The 24,333-nt window shown below is 36.9% G+C and overlaps 1 protein-coding gene across 1 annotated transcript; it reads left to right on the top strand.

The window, feature by feature from the left end:
* The first annotated feature begins 6,480 nt into the window (after positions 1-6,480).
* On the top strand, positions 6,481-11,089 carry LOC127967827 (EEF1A lysine methyltransferase 3). The gene is made up of 3 exons (XM_052568546.1): positions 6,481-6,724; positions 9,758-9,869; positions 10,001-11,089. Exons 1-3 carry the CDS (start codon positions 6,569-6,571, stop codon positions 10,387-10,389), a joined length of 657 nt encoding a protein of 218 aa, XP_052424506.1. The 5' UTR covers positions 6,481-6,568; the 3' UTR covers positions 10,390-11,089.
* The last annotated feature ends 13,244 nt before the right edge of the window (positions 11,090-24,333 follow it).

The raw sequence follows: 24,333 nt of genomic DNA, 5'->3' as shown, positions 1-24,333 counted from the left end.
ATATTTTAGAGTATTTAAGGTGGTTTATGAAATATATCAATGAAATCTGTAATCTGTAAAAATATTCAGATGTAACATTTTCATAATTAACCAATTTAATTATTTTTCTCACTGACTGTAACTGATTACATTTATTTTTAATCAAATGATATAATTTAGCTATATGTAACTAGTTGACCCCCTAACACTGATTATGCGTTCTAACAAGAATAGTTGGTGAAAGAGTTCATTACCCTCTTTAACTTTAAAAATGCGTACAATGTCCACAAACAAGGGTTTGCTCTTAAAATGAAATGTTCACAATCCTAATTTAAGTGATGAAGGATTTGAAAAGTCTGACGGTCATTAGTTGTTGAGTACTCTAATGTTAACCCCTGTCCTGTTTACACGTTTCAAAAGATTAACGGTTGAAAACATTAGTCTTAAAACATGTAATCAAATGTTATCAGTTACATTACTTTTTAAACTTTTAGATTTTTAAATGGGTTAATTTGTGATCTATAACCTATTACAACGTTCATAGTAAACTCCCCAAAACTGTACGTAAAATAATTTCACCAAGGTCTCAGCTACAGCTAAACGTTATAACAAAAACTTAAGGTCCTTGTTGACAGTTTTGTGAGGTGTGTGTGTGTGTGTGTGTGTGTGTGTGTGTGTGTGTGTGTGTGTGTGTGTGTGTGAAAGCAGCATGGTTTGGAAGAATTTTTTTTTATCTTATATATGTGATTTTACTACAAACTATAAGCATTCTAACTAAGAAAACACAATATGTTTTTATTTTTAATTTTTTTTCCAACCAAACCATTTGTTTGCAGTTGTTAAAGTCGTAAGAATGTTTATTGTTATGAAAAGAAGGTAAGTTATGCTAGATAAATAAGTCTTTTTTATTAACCACAATGCGTTTATGAGTTATGTATTTGTTCTGCGTCATGTATGCAGCGGTTACCATACACACATTCAAGAGAAATGCGTAAACTCAATTGTTTTAAACAATCTAAACCATTTAGTCTATCCTTAAAATCCTCTTACATTTTTTTTTTCTTCACACATCTATTTTCATCTGTCTCTGGACTCTTGTTAAAACACTTGAGTGCTGACATGAATCCTGCATGAATGCTAAAAAATAATACTTTTTAAAACTATTTTAAACATCATGGTTAACAACACCATTTGGAAAGTGAGAAAGGATGTCTAATCTTTTGTATACATTTCTGTCAGACATTTGTACCAACAAACACTTTTGGTTTCAAAGAAAACTTAGGACAACTCATTTTCAATCTTATATAGATATGTTCGTGTTTGTGACCTATTTTGTTTGTTTGTGTATTCTTTACTTGTTTGAGTGTATATTAGTATTTATTTAGTTTGCATGTTCATGTTTTCTGTAATGTTTTACATTTGTGTGTGTGTGTGTGTGTGTGTGTGTTTATGATTGTATGGTTGTGTTTGTGTACTTGTTTACATTCTCGGTACATTTATGTTGAGGTTCTAGGGGTCTAGATCTAGGTTTAGAAAGATCTAGGGGTTAATAAAAATTATAAATGTAACTAAAATAAACTAAATTAACTCCAATTAAACTACATCTTCCTATATGGTCTGACTTGTTAAAAGATTTCACACCCATTTGACCAGTAAATTAACTTTTAGCTAACCTCACGATCACAGGCCTAAACCATAAACCATTTTATGGTTACCTGCAGCACACCATTTACAACACCAGAACCCCCGGAAAACTAATTAGATAACAGTTGAGTTGGAAACCCCAAAAACCTTTAGATGTTTTACAATCTTCGCTGACATGGTCGTAACAGTAAACACAAAGACATCAGATTCCAGATACCAGACGCGTTTCTACGCACTACTTGAGATGAAATATTTAGCCTCTCCTGTAATGTTGTTAAAGTTTCTTTGGCAAAAAAATCAAAGACATTCCAAAACATTTCATTCCAGTTAGATTTGTGTATGCCTAAACGCATGTTTTAATTGATATAGCTACGCTATAGCAATGATAGAAGTTAATACTGACAAAATAAAAGACGTATTCAAGGATTTAGACTACTAAAGTATGGGTGAGTGACTTATTAAAATGAAATAAAGCAACAATTTTTTCCAACAAGGAATTTTTGTTGAGATGAAAATAAAATGGTATAGGTTAACCTAATTTTAAAGTAAAAACATCGGTCTAATATTAAAACCAGGTAGAATGTTTTCATCAAATAAGAACTGATGTGTTTTTATTAAAAACGTTACTTTGTTTAACTCTTTTAACATACATTTAAACCTTTGTGACCAACTTTATTAGGGAGGTGTTAGGGGGATGTGTTAGTGGGTGTTTTTTTTCTTTTTTATTCGATGCTTTAAACATTAAAAATATAAAGGCGTACATTACTGGTAGATTTACAAATATGGTCTGAGATTACAATCAATTTTCGTTCACACTCTGTACATCATAAAACAAAATAAATGTAAAATAAATAAAACAACACTGAAGAAAAAGATAAAGAATGAAAAAGTAGGGGAGTAACAGATTTTCACATTAAGAAAAACCAAAGTCCTTTAATGAAGAATACAAAAATCTTGCTTTGAGACTTTTCATTTCTTTTAACGTCTCCAAATACATCACAAATTCCTCTTTAAATGACACTAAATGTGAGGATTTTGAAAAACATACATTTATGAATGTAAAATTTCGTGCCAGAAGTTGATATTAAGAAAATAAAAGACATATTCAATGATTTAGGCTACTAAAGTAAGTTTGAGTGGCTAATTAAAATAGAATAAAACATCAAGGACTTTTGTTTAGATGAAAAATAAAGAGCATATAGTTTTAAAGTAACTCATATACATAGATGTATCTAAAGATCCTGAAACAGGACACATATGTTCCAAGTGGGTAGATATAGAATACCTGAAAGAACATCTAATCATCCGTCTGTTTATACTACAGAAATGATTGTCATATTTTTGGCTCTTCAGTGGGTTGAACACATTAATATACCTAAAGTAGTCATATGTTCAGACTCATTTGCAGTACTACCAAGTTTAAAGTGTGGCGAATCTTCAACAAGACAATTTGTCATTCATTTTTCAGAGTTTGTTCAGAATACAACCAAAAACAAATATTTATTTTGTATAGATACCTGCACATATAGGAATAGAAGGTAGTGGATCAGATAAAAACATTAAAATGCCAGACATCAAATTTAATGAAAGGAGAATTTTGGGGGTAGAAAGGAAGCTCTCGCCATAAAATTGGACACATTGCACTTAATCAGTCATTATTTATAAGAGGAAAAACATGTGTCTGGACTTTGTGTTAAATGTGATCTTCCTCAATCAGTTGAACCTATTTTAATAAAATGTAAAAGATATGACAACGAAAGAATACAACTTAGTTACACTTAAAATAGAAATAAACCAGATCTCATTTTAGAAAATATTAAATAAAGATGTGACTATAGAAATGTTTCAATGATTAAGTATCTCAAAGAGTTGATAAACAGGATTTAAAGAATCACTACTAAGTTTGTCACGTTTCAATCTGAGACGAGATATTTCTTACCTGTAATATTGTTAAATGGGTGATACTTTTAACTACATATGTATGGTTTAATTACTAGATAACACGACACAAACTTGGCAGAAGGAAAGTGTGGGTGGGTGGGTGTGTGTGTGTGTGAGTGTACTTGTTTGCATTCTCGGTACATTTATGTTGAGGTTGAAAGATCTAGGGGTTAATAAAAATTATAAATGTAACTAAAATAAACTAAATTAACTCGAATTAAACTACATATTCCTATATGGTCTGACTTGTTAAAAGATTTCACATCCATTTGACCCACTAAATGAACTGTCAGATAACCTCAGGATCACAGGCCTAAGCCATAAATTTGAAATTGTCGCGCCTTTGATCCCTGAATTTGATTACACACATTTTTTTTTTTTAAACTTTAGCCGACCTGCAGCGCACCATTTAGCTACAACACCAGAACCCCCGGAAAACTAATTAGATAACAGTTGAGTTGCAAACCCCCAAAAACCTTTAGATGTTTTTACGCCCGCTGATGTCTAACTGATATGCAGGCGACATCACACAGACACCAGATGCACGACACGGTCACGTTTCGCTGCACGACCTGAGACGAGACATTCCTTCCCTGTCATATTGTTAAATGGGGATGTTTTTAACTACATATGTCTGGTTTAATTACTAGATAACACGACACAAACTCGGCTGAAGGAAAGTGTGGATGGGTGGCTGGGTGTGTGTGTGTGTGTGTGTGTGTGTGTTAATTGTCATAGCTTGAGAAATTAAGCTTGACAAAAATAAAAGATATATCGACGGCAATAGTCTAAATTTAGACTAGTCGTAGATTAGAGTAATTAACTTAATACATTAAAAACAAACAATGCTTTTTTTTCAGTGCTGTTTTTTATTATTATTTTTTATTTTTTATTTTTTAAGACTAAAAGTAAATAAAATCGCCTAAAGCTACATCATTTAAAAAGTACAAATTGATCTTATGTTTAAACGGATTTAAAGTTTTCACTAATTAAGGACTGATGTCTATTTATTAAGAAATACTTAGTTTAATTATTTTAACATTTAAATCTATTTGACGCTGCTATCACGCCTACAGCGGGGCAGTCTCTAGCGCCGGAGGCGTGGTTTTTTTTCCGGAGCATTCCCCGAGCCTCATTCTAAGTGTGTCTGCGGCGCTGTCAGTATCGCTCAACGGAGATGCCTTGACACTTTGCTGTGAGATCTTTTTTTCTTTCGTCTAACTCTCTGTCAGTAACACTCTCGATTTTTAAAGTTGTAGTTAGTGGTAAAGTACAACATAGATTTGATTTGAAGGATCTTGTCTGATGGATTTTATTTTTGATCCGCGTAATGCCTACCATATTTTTTCTTTTCTTTTTAACTTTTTATAACATCGTGACAAACGCCAAGTTTTCTGGTTTGTATCGCCGCTTTACATTCATTTCTTTTTTAGTTTGAGGTAAGGTACAAATGCTAAATGCTTTCTTTTCTAACTGGTAACAAAACACCTTTTTAAATTTTTACAAGCTCTCACATCTTTTCCCGTGTTGCTTAACGAAAACACATCTGATAGTTTTGACTTGTTTAGTTGTTTTAGATAAATAACCAGTAACCTATTTTTTTTTTCTTTTTTATTTGTTACAACTTTAACAACGTTTTACACTTTTCCAACTACGAAAACAATCATTGCATCGTTCCCATTTTGTTTGTGTTATAACCTTTTTTCTTGAAATGCACTGTGTACTTAAAACCTTAATAAAAACTTCCCTTATACCATTTTAATGAATTCAACCTTTTCCACAGTTTAAAAAAAAAAAGCACATAGACCCCCAACACATTTTCACCCTCCCTCACAGAAATTCCTTCTTAGGGTCGTAAGTTCATATCTAGGTCACCGGGGTGTACAGGGAGGGGAGGGGTGGGGGGTACAAACAGGTGTCCAGAACAGATGGCTTTTATGACCCTCATCAATCAAATTTTTGACACATGGTATACTTTATCCTCTCTGTGATCCATGTTCCTGTAAGTGTTTGTGTGATCGCAATCACAGAGTCATCCATGAACAGCAGCTGATGGAAGGATGACATCTTCTGGTGAAGGTTGGTTAAGATCTTAAAGGGTAGCATTTTGTCATTAATCACTTACCCCCCATGTCTTTCCAAACCTGTAAATGCATCATTGGTCTTCGGAACACAATTCTGAGTTGAATAAAGTCGATATTTTGTTTTTTGTATTCTCATTGTCTTATTAAAAGTCAGATTGAACCACTGATGGCAGATGGACTATTTTGATGATGTCTTTCATACTTTCTGGACCTTGACAGTGTATTTTAATTGGATTGAATGGAACAGTCTCAAGCCTCCCGGTTTTCTTCCAAAAACAAGTTAGCATATATGTTTTATATCAGATTTGTATAGCTCATATAGTCTGATATAGTGAAAATATGGAGGGGGAGGGGGGGGGGGGCTCAAATCAATTTTCCTCAGAGACTTAAAATGAACATAAATATGAATTTGCTATATATATATATATATATATATATATATATATATATATTTTTTTTTTTTTAAGTAAAATGAGATTAAAATGATCCAAACATGCAATGCTATCCAATGATGATTGAGAGATGAAAAATATAGGCTCCTCAGAAGTCTGACGATCAGATTTTAGACCAAATTAGTTTTAAAAATAAATAAATCAGTAAAGTGAAGTGAAGTGTTCATCTCGAAATTCCTAACAATATCAAAGTCACTATTTTACCGTTTACTTAAGAACAGTTTAATACAGTTAATAACAATGTTAACTGTATTTAACATCATATGCAGGATTCATTGCAGCCGAGGAAATGCATCTACATGATCATAAACCAGAGCCTGTCAGCAGAGAGATGAAACTATATCACAGTGAAGGCGATTTAGCGCAGCAAACTAAAACCTGCTGGTGATTTTTGGCGCTGATGGCGCTCCGTACTCAAGACTTCTGCACTGACTCTCAGATGTAAACGCGTCTTCAGCTGTTGCTGTCATGATCGGAGACGCCGCGCACATTTTCCCAGCAGAAGATGGTTTGTTTGAGGAGACGTTCAGCACGGAAAACACATACAGAGTCCACGGACTGAACATCAGGATTCAGCAGGATTACAGCGCGAGCCTGGGCGTCGCTGCGTCAGTCTGGGACTCCGTGAGTTATGAGTAGATTTAGACAGCAAGCAGATCCTCTAGTGAAGAACACATATGGGTAATAAATTAGCACATAGGTAAATTAAGGACAAAAAATAAAACAAAAGTGTCTTGTATTCAAATAAATAGTTTTTATGTATTTATTTATTTACTAATCTTATACTCATTTGGGTATATGGATGTCTTCTTTATAGCCACTCCATGCACTTAAAAATTGTAAAACATAATATAATGATATAACATGATATAATAAGACTGGTTGCACACATTTTGACCATAAACAAAGTGTTGCAGATGATTTCTGTATTTATGTGCAACTAACTAATACTTGAATGTATTTGAAACCCGCATTATTCATAACTGTTGTGTTCAGCATGTTACAGAGAGTTGTTTAAGTGAATGTGCATGAGTTCCCGGGCCTCACCACCACACCTCCTTCTCATTCAGAGTGGGTCTCGAACCCGGGTCTCTTCGTGGGAGCTGGACGCACTAACAAGGAACTAACAGTGCTTTTCTTGAGATCGGGGAGTGAGGTTTACCTGCACAGCACCTACTCGCTGGCCTCCGTTACACTCACCCCCCACCCCAAACTTCAGTCCCATCCGGGTCACGGCACCAATGTAATAGGGTTGTCTCTGCGTTGTTTGGTGTAAACTAAGGATGGATAATAAGTTGAACAAACTTAATGTTACCACAAATATAATGTAGCATAATCACAAATCATACAATATTCATTTAAACGCAGTTATATTTCAATATTAGTTCATAAGATGGTTTTACCAGTTAATACAATATACATTTATCATGGAGCACTCACTCACTGCAGCAATTAATTAATGAATTCATCTGGCTGGAGTGTGCAGGTAGAGTGCAATTAAAGGGATCATACATAAGAATGAGTGTAAACATGTTAAGCTACTCATGAATTAAATTAAAGCTACATTCAAGATACCCTTCTGTAAAAGTAGCTAGCTATCAAACAAATTACATTGAAACTACTTTTTTTTTCTTTTCATTTTTTACTAAATAATAAACATCATGATTTCAAACAGTAGGGTGAATTTAGGTTGATTGGGACACTTTTACAAACCATTTCAATGACAAAAAGTGTCCCAATCATTTGATTTGGTAAACTATCCGATACACACAATAAAATAGGCTACTGTATAGTTATATAGTTATTTTGTCTTTAACTGACATAAAATAACAAACTTTCAAAGTGCAAAATTGCTACTAATGTAACATCAATGGAAGATCAAAATATTTGCAACTTAAACTGGATAGAGAGGAGTCATAAAGAGCAGGTTAAACTCACAGCTCATGTGGTATTCACTGACTGAATGGAGACCTCAATCATCAGCTGTGCACAAGACCACTGCAACCAGAATGATAAGCACACTACTATATCACAATTGTGTTTTCTGTTCAGTAAGTGTTCATTGCAAAACTGTAAAGCACAGATTATATTAGACATTTGATCTAGAGTGCAATAAAGAAAATTAATTTGTTTAAAAGGATATTATTCCCCATCCTGTGCTTTAAGTCTTCTACGTAATATGCATTTTAATCTTTGTTTTACATAAATAACGGTTGATTCGTGTGACTTATTAGAGCGCAAAACAGAATTTATCATTTGGTCGCGCTTCATCGCTATTTGCTGGGAAAAGTTGTTAGTTAATGGAAAAGCTACACTGTTTTAAAAGTAGCATCGCTACTGTAAAGCTACTGATATATTTACTTGCGCTAGTGGCGTCGCTTCTTCTAGCTAGCTACTCCCCAACACTTCACTCAGCAAATCACGATCAGTCTGTCTTACACACCACGGTCCATTTCCTTCAGATAAGATAGACACAGAAGAAGCGTGTTTTCCAGTGCAGCTTACACAGCTTCAAGGAAATCATAGAAGTTTAGTTTTCTGCAGCATCTGTGGATCTAGCTCACACAACTCAAGGGCCCAGTATTGTCCTGCATGGGGACAGATATGCAGGAATTGCATTAAATTTAAATGACTTCGATAAAGAACGCTGATCAGCAGCTGCTACGCAAGCATCACAGAAGCTACAACCGTCTCCCTCTGATGAAATCAGACACGTTTCAGCGGGCCAAACTGCTTTTAGGACATGTACTGTGCTTCTCTGTAAGGTGAGCCTTACGCTATTGGATACGGGTGCAGCGGCATCTCTGCTCAATGTCAGTACATACCACAAGTATGTAAGTATTTCCCATCTGCCACTGCTGCAGCCCTGCACTCCCCCAAATCAGCTGGTATTCCTGGAGTCGTCGTTTTCTTGGATGACACAGTAGTTCATGCAGCAGATATCCAGACGCATAATGAACGTCTCAATAGGGCGGCTATTTCTCTTATGGAGCATAATCTTACACTGAATGCAAAGAAATACACGTTTACCACCTCAGCCAATGATTTTGTGGGGTTTCCTCTCACGTCCAGAGGAATCAACCCCTCTCCAGTCAAATACTGAGGCTGTTCACCGAATCCCAGATCCAAGGTAGCCTCCTTTTAGGGCATGACCGCCTACTATCTTCGTTTTCTGCCTCAGTACTGAACCACAGCACCCCTCCATCAATTACTAAAGAAAGATGAGCCATGGAACTGGACTGCAGAACGCCACACCACCTGTTCTGGCTCACTTTGACCCAGTTGTGTGCTCAGCATACTGGGAGTTCTTGAAGTGTGTGTGTGTGCATGAGTTGTGTGTGTGTGAGACAGAGTCAATAAAGAAAAACATACCTTCAAGGTCCCAGTGTAGAACTGAGTTTTTTAGTGTTCAGTCAGTTTAAACGGTACAATAACATCTGTTTATCTGTTGGTTTTTGACCTTGTTTAGATGCATGGCATCACTGCAATAGCCAGTGCTGAAGTTCAGGCCATGTCTGACAACTGAACATGCTAGAGTTTGTTTTTGTTTTTTTTAAACAATGCAGATCTATTTTCACAGCCACATTTGCTCCTATTTAACAAAGGTGCCAATATTAGTGGAGGACACTTTAAGTCATTTACCTTGTTTTGTCACAGGCTCTGCATTTATGTCAGTTCTTTGAGAAGGAGTCTCTGGATCTCAGTGGGACGCGGATCATAGAGTTGGGTGGAGGAACAGGACTGGTTGGCATAGTGGCTGCACGATTAGGTAAAGCTGTGATTCATGTGTGTGATAATAATTGAAATTATTAAAATTAATCTCAACATGATCATAAGGAGAGCTGAATATCTTTCACTCAAGCAAACCTTACTCACAGTAAATCTTCGAATGTCTTTTAGGAGCCCATGTGACCATCACAGACTTACCTTCTGCTGTTTGTCAGATCGAGAGGAACATTGCGGTGAACACGCCGCTCTCAGGATGGCCCTCGGACGGCCCCACGGTGTCAGCGCTGGCGTGGGGCCTGGACCACCGCCGATTCTCCTCCAGCTGGGACTTTGTGCTGGGCACAGACATCGTCTATCTGCCTGAAACCTTCCCTCTTCTCTTGGACACACTGGTTCATCTGTGCCGGGACGGGGCTGTTGTCTATCTGGCGTCAACGATGCGCAGAGAACACGGCGCTCAAGACTTCTACGACCGCATGTTACCGCAGATGTTCGGCGTGGAGCTCGTGCACAGAGATCCTGACAGCAATATCAATATTTATAAAGCTACTTTGAGATGAGCCCTCCATCCGTCCTCCATATTAGCATATTAGAGTCTAATTTTATATCTGAAGCTGGGAAGTTTGAATATTGGGGAGTAACAGGACACATATAATGCCATTATGTATTTATAATACAAAATATTCCTTTATGGTTGCTGTTGAAATCTTTTGAGCCCAATATGCATTTCTATACTTCAACTAATTTAATTAAGTGTGAACATGATACGATATTGAGATATGGTTTGAAATTATTTATTTTAGTAAGTTTTAGAGGAGGTTATTCTCCAAACACTTATGAATGTACAGTGTTATAATTATAATGCTAGTTTTTAGATATGGGTAAGATACAGCAGCTTTAAATATTAAACCGATAATGCGGTAAAACCGTAAAACCAGTCATGTGTGATTAACCATTAAGTGTTGCTTAAGTAAAGGTATTGTTAGTGATCCACAAGCCCCAGTGTGACTCCTGTTAAATACATTAATGCCGTAAAAAGGCATTTTAAAATAGTACCTTTAAAGGTAAACTTTCCATTTCAGAAATGTAAAATAAAACTGTGCATGAATTTTACTGTTCCTTGTGTATGGCACTGTAATTGGAAAATGCTGAAATTATGAGAACTGAAGCTTTACGACAAGTTTAACCCCTTACTAGTAACCCCCCTTTTTTGGCATGGAGACCGAAATTACATACCCAAAATAAAAAGGTTTCTGCTCATGATTCTTTCTGACTAGATACATAATCAACCTTTGTTCACAAAGCTGACACTTTAAAGTTTACTGTTCAGGAATCAGAATCACTCAGACTGTTATGATAATAGAGATATATAAGCTCAAACATAAAAACAAAAATAAAAATATAAAAAACATATGTTTTAAATGTATTTAAAAAAATGTTGATGTAGGAAATGAGTTTGAAAACACAGTGTAGCTAAGGCCACAAGTCTTTCAAACCTTCATAAAAAATTTCATAATCGAATCTGTAAAACTGTGAATTTTATGAAATATTTTCTAAGGCCATGTCATGTGTGTTTTTAGAGAAGGCTAATCAGATTGATTTATGGCACTTGTCATCTCTATAAGATCTCACATGTAAACATTCCTGTGCTCTTTGTGTATGTTTCACTGTTGAAAGCTGCCCGATTCATGATTGTATTGTTCTCACCAAACGAGTCTTTCACACCTCCGCCAGGTACGACACATTATCCGCATTATTCTTTTATCATTATTCTTTTGTTTTTATTCCACCTTTATTAGCCTTGATTGTGGTTTTTCAGGCTTTACAAAGCAACAAAGCAGCGATCTCACTTCAGTCTCTCTTTGCATTTAGCCCTTATTTATCAAAAGTCTTACTATAAAAATACAACAAAACATTTTCTTACGACCTTACGTGAATTATTGAGACAAAAATGCATTATGAAGAAGAAAAGCACCTGCTATTAGTAGCATTGGTGCTAACGTTAGCATCGAGCTACATCTGACAATTTATGAAATTATTAGTACACTTTTACTCAAAACTCACTTTAAACCCCGATCGAGTGTTTATAATAACTTCCTTTAGCGATCAGGGGTGGAATTTGGTCGTTTACTGTTGTAAAAAATATGTTATTTGTAGCCTTTTTCATCGCTGCACAAGTTAGCATTTCCGTACATTTTCATAAAAACGCCCCAGATCTCAAGAAATTCTCATACCAAGCTTTACTATCGTAATCGCGGGTTTATTATTCGGATATTTCGTGTGTACAGAGGTGTTTCAGTGTTGTTTTGGCCAGATAACTACCAGGAAGTGTGCAGGAAGCATGTGACACGATGGGGCGGTGTCCAGATATGACACTCTAAGATTGACATTGGGAAGGAGACTTAGGTCTCTGCAGAGTAAAAGTGGGCGTTTATCACCATGTGGGTGGTTTAAAACTGCTGGGTGTTTCTGAATCATGCAATCTAAATGATCCCCCTTACCCAACCCCACCCCTAAACCTAACGTCACTATTACATCAACTAATCAGGTATCATGGTGTAAAAACACCTTGATCTCGTAACTCCCATTACTTTCCTGCAGAGACGTTAGGTGTGTTCGACATCGACTGCGGCTGGATGCAACCGATCGGCAAGAGTAGCCGCGTGCAGGTGGGGAGGAGCTGCAAACGGAGATATGAAGCCGGACACGTTGTGGCTCCCGTAGTTTGCTGCAATTACGTCAGTCATGGCAGATCACATGGCGATTGCTTACTTGATCGCGTTTAAATGTGTGTATAAGTGGTGTTTTGGAAGGGTCTTAAATGTTGTTAAGTTGAAGTTACAGCAAGTTGTTAGCAGTTTGCTAACCACATGCAGGTGAAGTATAAACACAGCAAAATAAACTAGACAATATGAAGAAACCAAACAAATGGAGGAACATAATGTATTATGTATCATTTGTATATGGAGCATACATTTATGACCACATTAGATTGTATGTTTTTAAGATTAATATTTTAGTTATTAAAATGCTCATTTGAATAGGTTATGCTGCTGAATACTGTAAAGGGTCTGTATAAAAAAGAAAGTCATGCGAAATAAACATACACAAACTTTATATTAACAATAAAGTAAATACAGTAAAACAATATTTAAGAAATATGATATATAAGATGTAGACGAAATAAAAACGTATTGAACTGTTTTAAAAGTCCATATGAGAATTTCTGAAACTGAAGTGACTGGCAATAAACTTGAAACGCACGTCATCTGTGTCATCAGTGAATCCAGCCAATCGTGGATCAGTTGTGTCGTCATCAGAACCTGTGCAGCCGCTCTTCAGAAGCTGCGCTGGCTGAGTTCTCCGGCTACTCTCGAATCGCTCTCGCGGTACTTTGACGGCACACGTCACAGTCACGTGGCGTCAGCGCTGTATCAAGTCGGACAAAATTTCTAACAGTCATGCACTGCTTCAAGTCAGCCGACGATCGGTTTGCGCAGAGCTGCGTGAAGTCGAACAAGCCTCTATACTTGGAGGGAAGACCCAATCAGAGTCTGAGTCACACACCGCACGAGCTGTGACTACTGCACGCACACACAGATCGCTGGGAGAGGCTGTTTATCATCTGATCGCGTAAATCCGTGGAAAATGAATAGAAATGACGATTCTGTCTGAAGAAATATGAAGTAAACATCAGTAAATATATCCATATATCTCCGCAGATATGCATCTTTGGTCTAAAAATCCTTATTGACGCTGTTCAGTGAGTCTATGTGAACACAAATAAACCGCTGCTGACGTGACTGAATATGAGTGAGTGGTGAATTTCTATTCAAAATGTGGCATTAATACGGATTTATTATTTTGCACTCCTGACATAAATCACTAAATATCTGTCACTGCAACAATGTTTTATCAAAATATTGGTCAAATATCGAAGCTAGAGTCTTTAAACTTTCAATTGATGCACAGTTTGTCCAGATGAAGTAAGACAGTGATGTTTAATGTGCTGTGAAAGTGAAACAATAATAAACTGGGGCCGTCGGCGATGTTTGCACGTAAAGGGGTTTTAATCACGAAGTAGGATATAAAGAGAAAGTAAAAAATTAAACAATCTCAATACAACTGACCCTCAGGCACAGACAGTCATTAAAGAAGGTCATAAATAAGCACAAGTCTTGTTGTTTCTGTAATTTAATACCAATACCGTTTGAACTACAAAAGCTGACACTGCACTACAACACATTTCTAACACATTTCATACCATACATACATTCCATACTATTTGTGTTTGTGTGTGAGTCAGTCCCGGACCCATATGCTAAATGATTAGCATGGCCCCCCATTACATAGATTTTCCTGTTGAATATTTGCAGCACAAAATAAACATGAATATTTGAATGCATGTTGAAAAAAATCTGAACAATTGAATACAAACGAATGTCTTCTAAATCGATCAGAGTTTTAAAAAAAAGTCAAAATGACGGATATTACAGAAGTAGGTCTACAGGTGGAATTTTCACATGAACTTCACAATATAACATGATTTTATCATCGTAATTTTGACTTTATTCTACAAATATTATGAAGTTAATCTTATTTGTTATTTTTCAACAAGGCACAAAAATGCTGCTGTATAGGCTACTGAATGCAAACACAAGTTTGGCACAGCGGGCTAAAAAACAAACAATAAACAAACAAAACACAAACCAACAGAAAAAAATTGTGAGGGAATTATTGAATTGTTTGTTAATAAACTACTGTTTTCTGATCGATGTTGCAAAAATGAATTTGACCCTGACTCACCATCTCCTCATTGGAAATGCATCTTTATGGATTACATAATGAAAGAGTTTTTGTTTTCGATTTGAATTATTTTGTTTTAAAATAGTCATTTTAAGCATTTTATAGATTAATTTATCATGTTGGTGAAGCACCAAGTAGACCCTTTGCTGTTCTGAATGATGTATGGGCCTAATCTTACCTTTATGAGCAAAAATGATTGGTGTATATTTAATAAAAAAAAATCTTTATTAAAAAATAAATAATGCAAGGGATCGCACAGGCGAAGCAAAGCATGCATTAGCTTCCACTCTCCTCAAACGATTGGATATACACCTAACAGTGCTCATTTATCTAGCATACATGTTTAAATTAATACTGTGACATGCATGAAGTGTTTTATGTCTATTTATTTTAGGCAATTCGTGTTGGTTTGAGAAGGCTAAATTGATCAAAAATAATGCTCAACTCACTGTCTGCCGCTTGGTCGTTCCTTTAAAAAACAAACACTTGAATTAACAAACAAACAAAAAGAAAAATGACAACTTTGCCATTAAAAACTAAAGCTGAACTATTTTAATAGCTGTGCAGTGGGAAAGAGAGAGAAAAAGACACGGTATCCAGTCGGACTTGGGCCGGGAATTCTCACCAGCTGTTGGACAAGGGCCGGGCTCATGCAGGACTATATTTGTTCCCCCATTTCAGTTAAAAGTTCCCCCCAGCTCGGCGTGCCCTCAAACTGCCCGGGCACATATGCACCTGCATACCATCCATATATGACGCTACACCACTGGTGCATAGACAGTTTAACATCTAATACAAGAAAGTAAATTAAGTAAAAGTTCCAAAAGGCATTATTGAGAACCTTTAAAGTTTTAGACCTATTGCTATTGTAAAAATCACACTATAAGGAAAATATATTACTATGGACTATTTATCAAAATAAAAAAACACTGTATTTGTGAGTGCTACAGATAAATACCAAGTGATTTATTAGCCATATTTTATCATTCATTCATTCATTCATTCATTGTACAGGCCTAATTTTTATTATTTGACAAATCCAGTCTCAGGCGACAGGCACAACAAATTTCACTGTATATTATTGTTTATGCACTAAAATTTATTTATGCAACAAAAATTATGCAGATCATGCAGAAAATCATGTGTTAAGTACACCCAATCACCATATTTGAACTAATTGGTTGAATGAACGATTCAATGACTCACTCATTAAGACATACTGGCATAACAACGTAAACTGCAGAACGTGTCACTGTAAAATCCCTAATACTAATACACAGACTGACTGCGGCAGTGAAATATTGGTGTGTGGTGTCACTGGGGTTGTTGCTATTTCACTACAGCCTATGCTTGCAATGATAATATACACACAGTGTTTCTGGCACAGGAATAGAAACAACATTTGGTTTTTGTTCAGTTCTCTAAAGTATTATCCTCCAGTTCTCCTCCTTCTTCTGTGTTCGGTCTCTGATAAAGCAAGTCAGTGTCTGCACCTTCAGTTTGTTCCCCAAACTCGAGCGTCTCCTCTTCCTCGGTCTCAGAGTCAGGAGCAGTGTGTTTGCGTATACGACTTACCGCATCCCACAGAGACTTGGCATGTTGCATTTTTTGTTCACCAGGCAATGAAGTGCAGAGTAAATCATCAGAAGGAACATGTCTTGTCTGTGGGAGAGATGCATTTTCAGAAGCTTCTGGAACTGGAGCAGAAGAAGGAGCGGGGAATGAGGATGTACAGCTTGACCGAACTCTTGGAGAACCGGAGCACTGGCTGGTTTCTGTGTCGGTAAAAGATGGAGGCAACAGTGGCTCATTCTCTGTGTCAGAAACCACAGGAGAAGCTGAAACATTTGATACATCCAAGGTGTTGGAAGCAAAGGTGAATGACAAATGAGGTGAAGAGCTTGACCTTCTGAGAGTCCTGGAACCCACAGGTGAAGGTAAAACAACCTTGATGCAATTTTCGGCACTTTTCCTAAGGACAGGTGTGAAGAAATCTGAAGCAAGTATTCGCTTATCATCTGAGAGGTTGTCTTCTGTTGAGCTGTCCTCGGTGAGGTCCTTAGTAGTATCTGTTTGGTGGTTATCATTATCTTTCTGTGTACTGTGCTCAACCTCACTGTCATCCAATCCTGTGGACTGATTCATATCTAAGGTCTTTTCAGGTTGGATTTCAGATGTGGATTTTGCATTTGTGAAAGTCTCAAAGTCTTCTTGCGCAGTGGATTGCCCTTCCATTATGTTGAGCACTTCTTCTACGCCTTCATTATTCTCCGGTGTTGTTCCACTCCAGGAATGTCCCACCATCAGTTTATTTTCCTGCACTCGCCGGTCATCAACAGTTGTAGCTGCGGATGGAGATTCCTCGAACTCTTTTACCGGATCCACTACGTGACTCTCAGAGGAGCGGTCATGTTTTTCTGAAATGCTCTCGTGTGTCTGTACACTTGTCCTGGGATGCTCATGTGGTATTCCAGGAATCTTTTCTACTCTCTCGTCCAAAGTATTGTTTTCAGGAGTCCCCAGGTTTGAGATGACACTGCTGTACTGCTTCTGCACCTCGGTCTCGTCTCTAGTATTTGGTGAAGGACTCTCCTCAGTCAAACACACATACTGGACATGCTCCTTCTCTGGAAGAAGTACAAGCTCCACCTTGACAACAACACAAGTTGCGTCAATGACCACAAGACTCGTTGAACGTTTGCTAGCTTCAGGATCATCGTTTATCCCCTGGCTTCTTTGCTCTGCCGTCCCTGTCGAGTGATGTTGATATTGTGGCTCTTTCCACAATGGGAATTTATCTATGATTTCCCTGCATGGTTTTTCATGTCCTTCTGTCTGCATTGGTGATTTCTGGGCTAAACAGTTTGACTCTGAGTCATTCCCTTGGACATAACATTGCAACTCTTCTTTATTTTCATCTGGTCCTATTGCATTACCCAGATCCTGGATAGAACTGGGTCTTTGAGCTAGGGGTGTGTGCCTATACTCTCCAAACATTAAGGATTCGTGGAGCTGCCCTAGAGCTTCATCCTTATTCAAGCACACGTCCTGGTTTTGTCTGTTGTCATCATTGTGCTGAGGTGGATTTATCTGCTCAGTGGTGGTTGGCTTGTCATCCAGTTTGCAATCAGTTAAAAGAGGTAACACGTGGGATTTAAGAGGCTCCTCTGGAGAACTTGACAAGCCTGACACTTCTCCCATTCGAGAAACTAGACAAAACACAGTCTCACCACCTTTTCTTCTTCCAAGTTTGTTCTGCTTTATCCGAGTAATTTCAGGATGGGTCATGTGTGGAGACTCTCGGTACTGAAGCTGTTCTTGAGTTGAAGTTGGTTTTGTGTTTATTGTTGTGTACCGCATGACAGTGGATTCATTTACAGCTTCTAGACAGTGTTTTCCACCTGTGATAACTCTGCAATAACTCTCTGTGTTCTGTTTCTGGTTAGTGTTTTCTAAATAATGTCCATTGTTTGATGAATGATCACAATGTGTTTCTGTCAAATCTGTAAAGGGTGCTTTTCTGCTCTTAAATGTCTGCTCAAATGCTTCCACGCTTGTCTCTGAAGTAACTTTTGGTATTGCTGTTATCTTGTCCCCCTTCTTCTGGGAGCTGTATGCTGGTGGTACCGTGTAGGATGGAGGCTGTCTGAAAGATCCTTCTGGGAAAACACTCTCTGTATTTCTTAAATTCCAAGGGCTCCTTTTCCACCGATGTTCCCCAGTGAGCTCAGTTTTGTAATTTGTCTGTGACATTAAAGCAGTTGGCTGGAATTGTTCAGAGGTGTCTGGACTAACAGTCCACTGGTCATATCCCAACACTCCCTCTATGTCTGAAGCACACCTAGATGACCTCCACTCCCCAACCTCAAAACGAGGTGTATTTTTGGAAGGCGTATGGTGAAAGCAATCGGCATAGGCTTGTATCTCATTATGACTGTTTGTTCCAGAGTTTTCTCTTATTTCTCTGTAGTTTAATGGCCATGTGTTTTCCCACCCTTTGTGCTGTGCATGTGAGTCTCTTTCTGCATACCTTCCCTTATCTGATCTCTGTCTTTCTATCGGTACAGGATTTCTCACTTCACCAATGTAGTCCTTTAATTCTCTGTGAGATAACCTGGTGTGTAAATGAAAATTTGCACTTGATGCTATTTCAGTCTGTTTGTTAAGGTCATAAATATCCCTGGTAGTTCTGGTTCCTGACGCCACCCAAGTTTTTGGCTCCCCAGTTGAGTCGATGTACTCCGACAGGTGTTGCAGGTAAGTGGTTGTAGAAGGTTTGTGCTGATATCTGTTAAGAAAAACAAGAGTAATGTACAGTTTCAAGAAACATAATTTGATTTCTCTCTAAAATTTTAACTGTTCTTGAGCTGTCGAAACAAGTCAATCACAGTCCACATGAACGAGTTACAACACACCACATGAACATTCACAGTGCAGATAGGAAAAATTACACAAATCCCTAAGTTCCCCTAAGGGGAAGTCGTGGCCTAGTGGTTAGAGAGTTTGACTCCTAACCCTAGGGTTGTGGGTTTGAATCTCGGGCCGGCAATACCACGACTTAGGTGCCCTTGAGCAAGGCATCGAACCCCCAACTGCTCCCCGAGCACCACAGCATAAATGGCTGCCCACTGCTCCGGGTGTGTGTGTGTGTGTGTGTGTGTGTGTGTGTGTGTGTGTGTGTGTTCACTGCTGTGTGTGTGCACTTTGGATGGGTTAAATGCAGAGCACAAATTCAGAGTATGGGTCACCATACTTGGCTGAATGTCATGTTAATGACTTCTCTTAACAGCTAACTGTAGTGAAAAGTCAGCTGACCTAAAGTCTGATCCCTGCCCTGTCCATCATGGCACGTCCGAATCCAATGTCAGCTTCGCTTCCTGTCATGACATACCCTAATCGGACTGATTTTTGAAGGCAGAATAGATGTATCCTTCACTGCCTTTGATATCCCACAGTCCTGTGTTTTTCATTCTGTGATGTTTGGGCTAAAATATTAAAGATACCATCTGAAAATTGCATTTGGTGGTCAGTTTGTGTAAATGTAAATGTTCCTGATCAACTTTTTGTACAGTTGATGTTATTTGTAACAAGAAATCAGTTGCACAGTAATTCAATATTCACTTACTTTATCACCTAAGCTTTCGGACACAACCTGTGTTTGTCTGTGGTTGTGACTTGGATGAAGAAAAGGTTTTATGACCAATTTATGCACAAAAAAAGATATTTCCTTTCTTTATTCATGTTGATGTACACCTAATGACAAAATGTTAATCTTTTTAACCATCATAGGTGGGAAATTGTAAAAAAACAAAAAAAAAAACACAAAGAATTTACTTCTTTAATGGGTTTGATAAAAACATTCCAATACATTTACTCTTATCACCATGTTTTTCTGTCGAGTATGGTATATTTGGTTTCGCATTTGATTTTATCAATAATGTCAATGCATTTTTAACCATCTTTGGACTACTTCTTCCCCCACTTCTTCACATTCTGCTTCTGACATCTCACGTGTGTCAGTTAACAATGTTCAACCTTCTGAATAAAAAATACAATATATTTTGCCTCTGTACTTCTTCAATTACAATATTTAGCTAATTTCACTCATTTTCTTTTTCATGAATCTTGGCAACAGAATTTGCATTGGTTGTCGGCACAGAACAAGACAATAACAATAATACAAACGACAAAACATAAGCATATGATAATTCAGTGAAAACATAACATAGAGAAAGAAGAAAAAAAGGCATGTTTGAGGAATAATGAATCATAAAATGTAAGCCCTCTGGGTCTGGTTCTGAAGTGGTAAAAAGGCATCCATCAATCCATTCGGGGGGAACTGAAGAAATCCACCAGCAGGAATCCCACTGAGGTACAATCAGCTGAATCTCATCGTGCGGTGGCTACAGCTGATGCTGAAAAACTTACTTAGTTTTCTCTTTTATCTATTTTTTCTTTATATATATATTAAAAAAATACAACTTGATGCGCTCAACATGACTGTAACAATATTAAATATTGTTACAGTCATGTTTATAGAATTGAACTTAGCTCTTGTATGACATTTGAATCCTCTGCTGTACTACAACCTCTTGCAGAATTCAGAGCAGTGACCGGATTAAAATACTTTTTTCTCATCAGTAATACTTAGAAACGCTTGGAAAACTGATGATGAAGATGCATACTCTCCAGCCACGGCAGCCAATCACCACTCCAGATTAACGCATACATCAGTTTTCATGACGTTTGCTCCAAAAAAGAAACAACTAAACGAAAAAAAAAAAAAAAATGTCCCTTAATAATAAACATAATGATTGCTATTATTGTTGCTGCTGTTGTTTTCACTGATGTGGAATCTGTACAGTTCAAAATCTCCAAAGATGTTTTAGGGTTTCATGACCCTTTACATTTTTTTTTACCTCTAACACTAGCATTCTTTATTCTTTTCCTATTCTATCTACAGTACTTGTTTTTTTTTTATTATTTATTACAAAACTGACCCTCTAACACTAGTACTCTGGTCTATTTAGATGTTTTATTTTGATTTATTAAATAAATAACCCTCTAACACTAGTATTCTATATCTGCTTGATTCTATGCTTAATCAGATAAATAAACAAAATAAAACCTTGCTACATGTACTGCATTATACTAACCGAGACTTCTCATAGCATTTAGTATATATTATTATTCTTTTGTTGGTCTTGATTGCTTATATTGACCTCATTTGTAAGTCACTTTGGACTGTGACCTGTGACCATTCCCCATCAAAGCAACATTGATAGAGGCTATGTCCATTTCTTTGACTCCAAAGATGATGAGGTGAGTGTTTTATTAAAGAAAGCTCAGGTAATCCAATAGATATAAACCCAAACACAACCACATGCACCACACACAAACAAAACCAGACACAGAACAGAAGGAAATGGGGATCTTTAATACACAATAATAAGGAATATATTTTCATTGTCTTATCCTCTCAATAATGGTCTTTTTAGAATATGAAAGCAAATTATATAACTATGTGTAATATCCCAATTGTGTGCATGTAAACATCTTGTAAAATCAACTCCTGATTTTATTTTCAATCTAAGTGACGAACTCAAAGAACGTGACAAACATTTCAAATAAATATCTTTATGAACTTACGTGTGTGAAGAATGCCATCCGGGAAAAGTGCTGTATTTGGCATACAGTGGCTCCTTCTCTCCACAGGTCAAGAAATCCATCTTGTAATCCTTACACCCGTCATAAACACTTATTGCTTTTGTTTTAGCAGCAGTGAAGAATCATTGCAGAATTATTGATATATGTCATGAAAATGAAAGACAATGCAAGCTTACCATGAAGTGAACAGCACAGTGAAGGGAGAGAGATTTAAGTGAAGTGTAGCTGTGTTTTTGAAGAGAGGCGTGGCCATCACAAGACTCCGCCCATCAGTCCGACAGCTCAACATCACATACAACACTTTAATTAATAGTTCTGCTCTGAACCCTGCTGAGAATGTGGTCCATATGTAAACAGCCTCCACCACAGATTGTGTTTGTAACACACACACACACACCACACACACACACAGACACACACACACACACACACAAAGGCCGCTTGCTTGGAATGTGTTACTCAGCACAAAAAGTGATTTTCACTGTTTTTGTAACAAAGCCGTGCTTTACTGATGGATTTGAGCAACTGAACCAGCGCTGGACAGAAAGATGATGTCATACGAAGAGAGGAAATCACAGAGACTATTAAAAGAACACTAGAAACACTTCTGAAAAACTGAACGTAATCGTGTGGAAAAGATGTTTTGTTTTTCACCTTTTTCATGTATGCATACCTGTACAGTATGTTTGTAACAAGGCCTTATTATGAGGTACGAGGTTTAGTGACACAGAGATGTTTTCCAGACTTTCAAATAATGCCTTCACCTAAACATCAGTCGTGTTTGTAATATCTGTAAAGATTAAAGAAATAGTGCTGATAATATAGATCTTCATCAGATTTGGAGAATTGTAGTATTCTGTCACTTGCTCACCAGTGGATCCTCCAATGAAAATCTTCACAGATCAAGCACTGTTTACAAGCCAAAACAGTACAAAATTGCTGAGCTATTACTTTAATGATCTTTTAATGATCTTATCCCGTTGTGTGTGACTCTCATTGATGACTGGTGAGTTTGCAGACGGCGAGCTCCCTTAGACGAGGCTGTGTTTTATCTGTTTAGACGCTCTGAATGACAGTAATGCTGCCTTTCACTGAAACTCTCTAGCGTAATAAACAGGCTTTTCTCTCTCAACTAAACTCTGGACATCAGCAAAGAGCAGAGGAAAGAGGGGATGTGGATGTCTAATCATTTTACAATGAGTTGGCAAAGATGCAGGAATTTCATTGTCAAAATGGTGAGGAATCTGTATTTTGATATTTGTGTAATAGTTGCATATTGCAACGACAGCACAATTTTATTTAAACAGAAATAACTAAAGACTTATTTTCTTTATTTACAGAAACAACATAAAAAATGACAAATGACAGAACTATGCATCTCATGTGACATCTGATTTAATGTAGCAATTAACAGTACTAACAGTATTACAGGCTCTCATAGACTTTTTGCTTTTAAATTTATATTCATAACACTACAATATAGTTTGTAATTAACAATTGTAACAAATAACAATTGTACAAGATAAGCTTTATCTATATTTACTTAATTACTATTGCTATTTTTAATTTTGGAAGTTCCACCCAACTGTAAAACAACACTTAAGTTTTTCTCTTAATTAATATTTGCATTTTTTACTGTTGTTGTTCTGGTCTGTTTTCTTTGGTCATGTCTTTTATTTTGAAATCTATTAAATTCCCTTTTCCTGCCTGTTTGTAGTCTAGTTGTAGTTTTTCTGTTTCTTTCTGTTGTTGTCAGAGATTGCAGGTGTGTCCTCAGTTCTGTCCCTTTGGTTTTTGGTTTTCAAATCTGTGTTGTATGTTCATTTATTTAATAAAATTCACTGCACATGGATCCTACTCTTCCTTATCTCTGAAACAGTCAAACCAAAAATTATTATTATTTTTTTACTAGCAAAATAAACTGTGACATATTATACTCAGAAATCCTTCATACAGTGGACCACCAGTAAAACTGATCCAAATATGGGACCAAATGTTTTTCAGACATTTTGATCTGACCATGATTTTCTTAAGTGTTTTTTTCTTTAATTGCTAAGGCGACCTTTTTACTTATGTGAGAATTATATTTATATATTTTTACATATTGGATATAGCACACGTGGTTGCTGCCGCATGTGTTGAGTTTGAGCTCCATCAAGTTACTTCTTAATCATCTATTTTTGATCTTAAAATCAATTTTAAACACCATCATTTTCGAATATATCCCTTATGGTATTCTACAATAAAAACAATCAGAGGGCCTTGTTACCACTAGTTTTATTTTGATTTCCTGAGTCCACTTTTTGCTGTTAATCCCGCTTATATTGCTAATACTCTATTCACACACATTACCATTGCTTTACTCACTGTAACTTGCTTTAATGGCGGATGTGTGTCTACCTTTGAGTGCAGGTGAGGACACGTTTGACCTGTATTCGGTGTAGCTCGAGCTGTCGGCCGTGGAGAAGCATCCCCAGCTGAGAGCTGAGAACCGTGCTGGAAACCTCCCGGGCTGATGCTCGCAAGACCAA

The sequence above is a fragment of the Carassius gibelio genome, chromosome B11 (genome assembly GCF_023724105.1).
Source record: "Carassius gibelio isolate Cgi1373 ecotype wild population from Czech Republic chromosome B11, carGib1.2-hapl.c, whole genome shotgun sequence".
In the NCBI taxonomy this organism is placed as follows: domain Eukaryota; kingdom Metazoa; phylum Chordata; class Actinopteri; order Cypriniformes; family Cyprinidae; genus Carassius; species Carassius gibelio.
The sequence above is the reverse complement of the archived record's forward strand: the minus strand, read 5'-3'. Positions and strand labels throughout refer to the sequence as shown.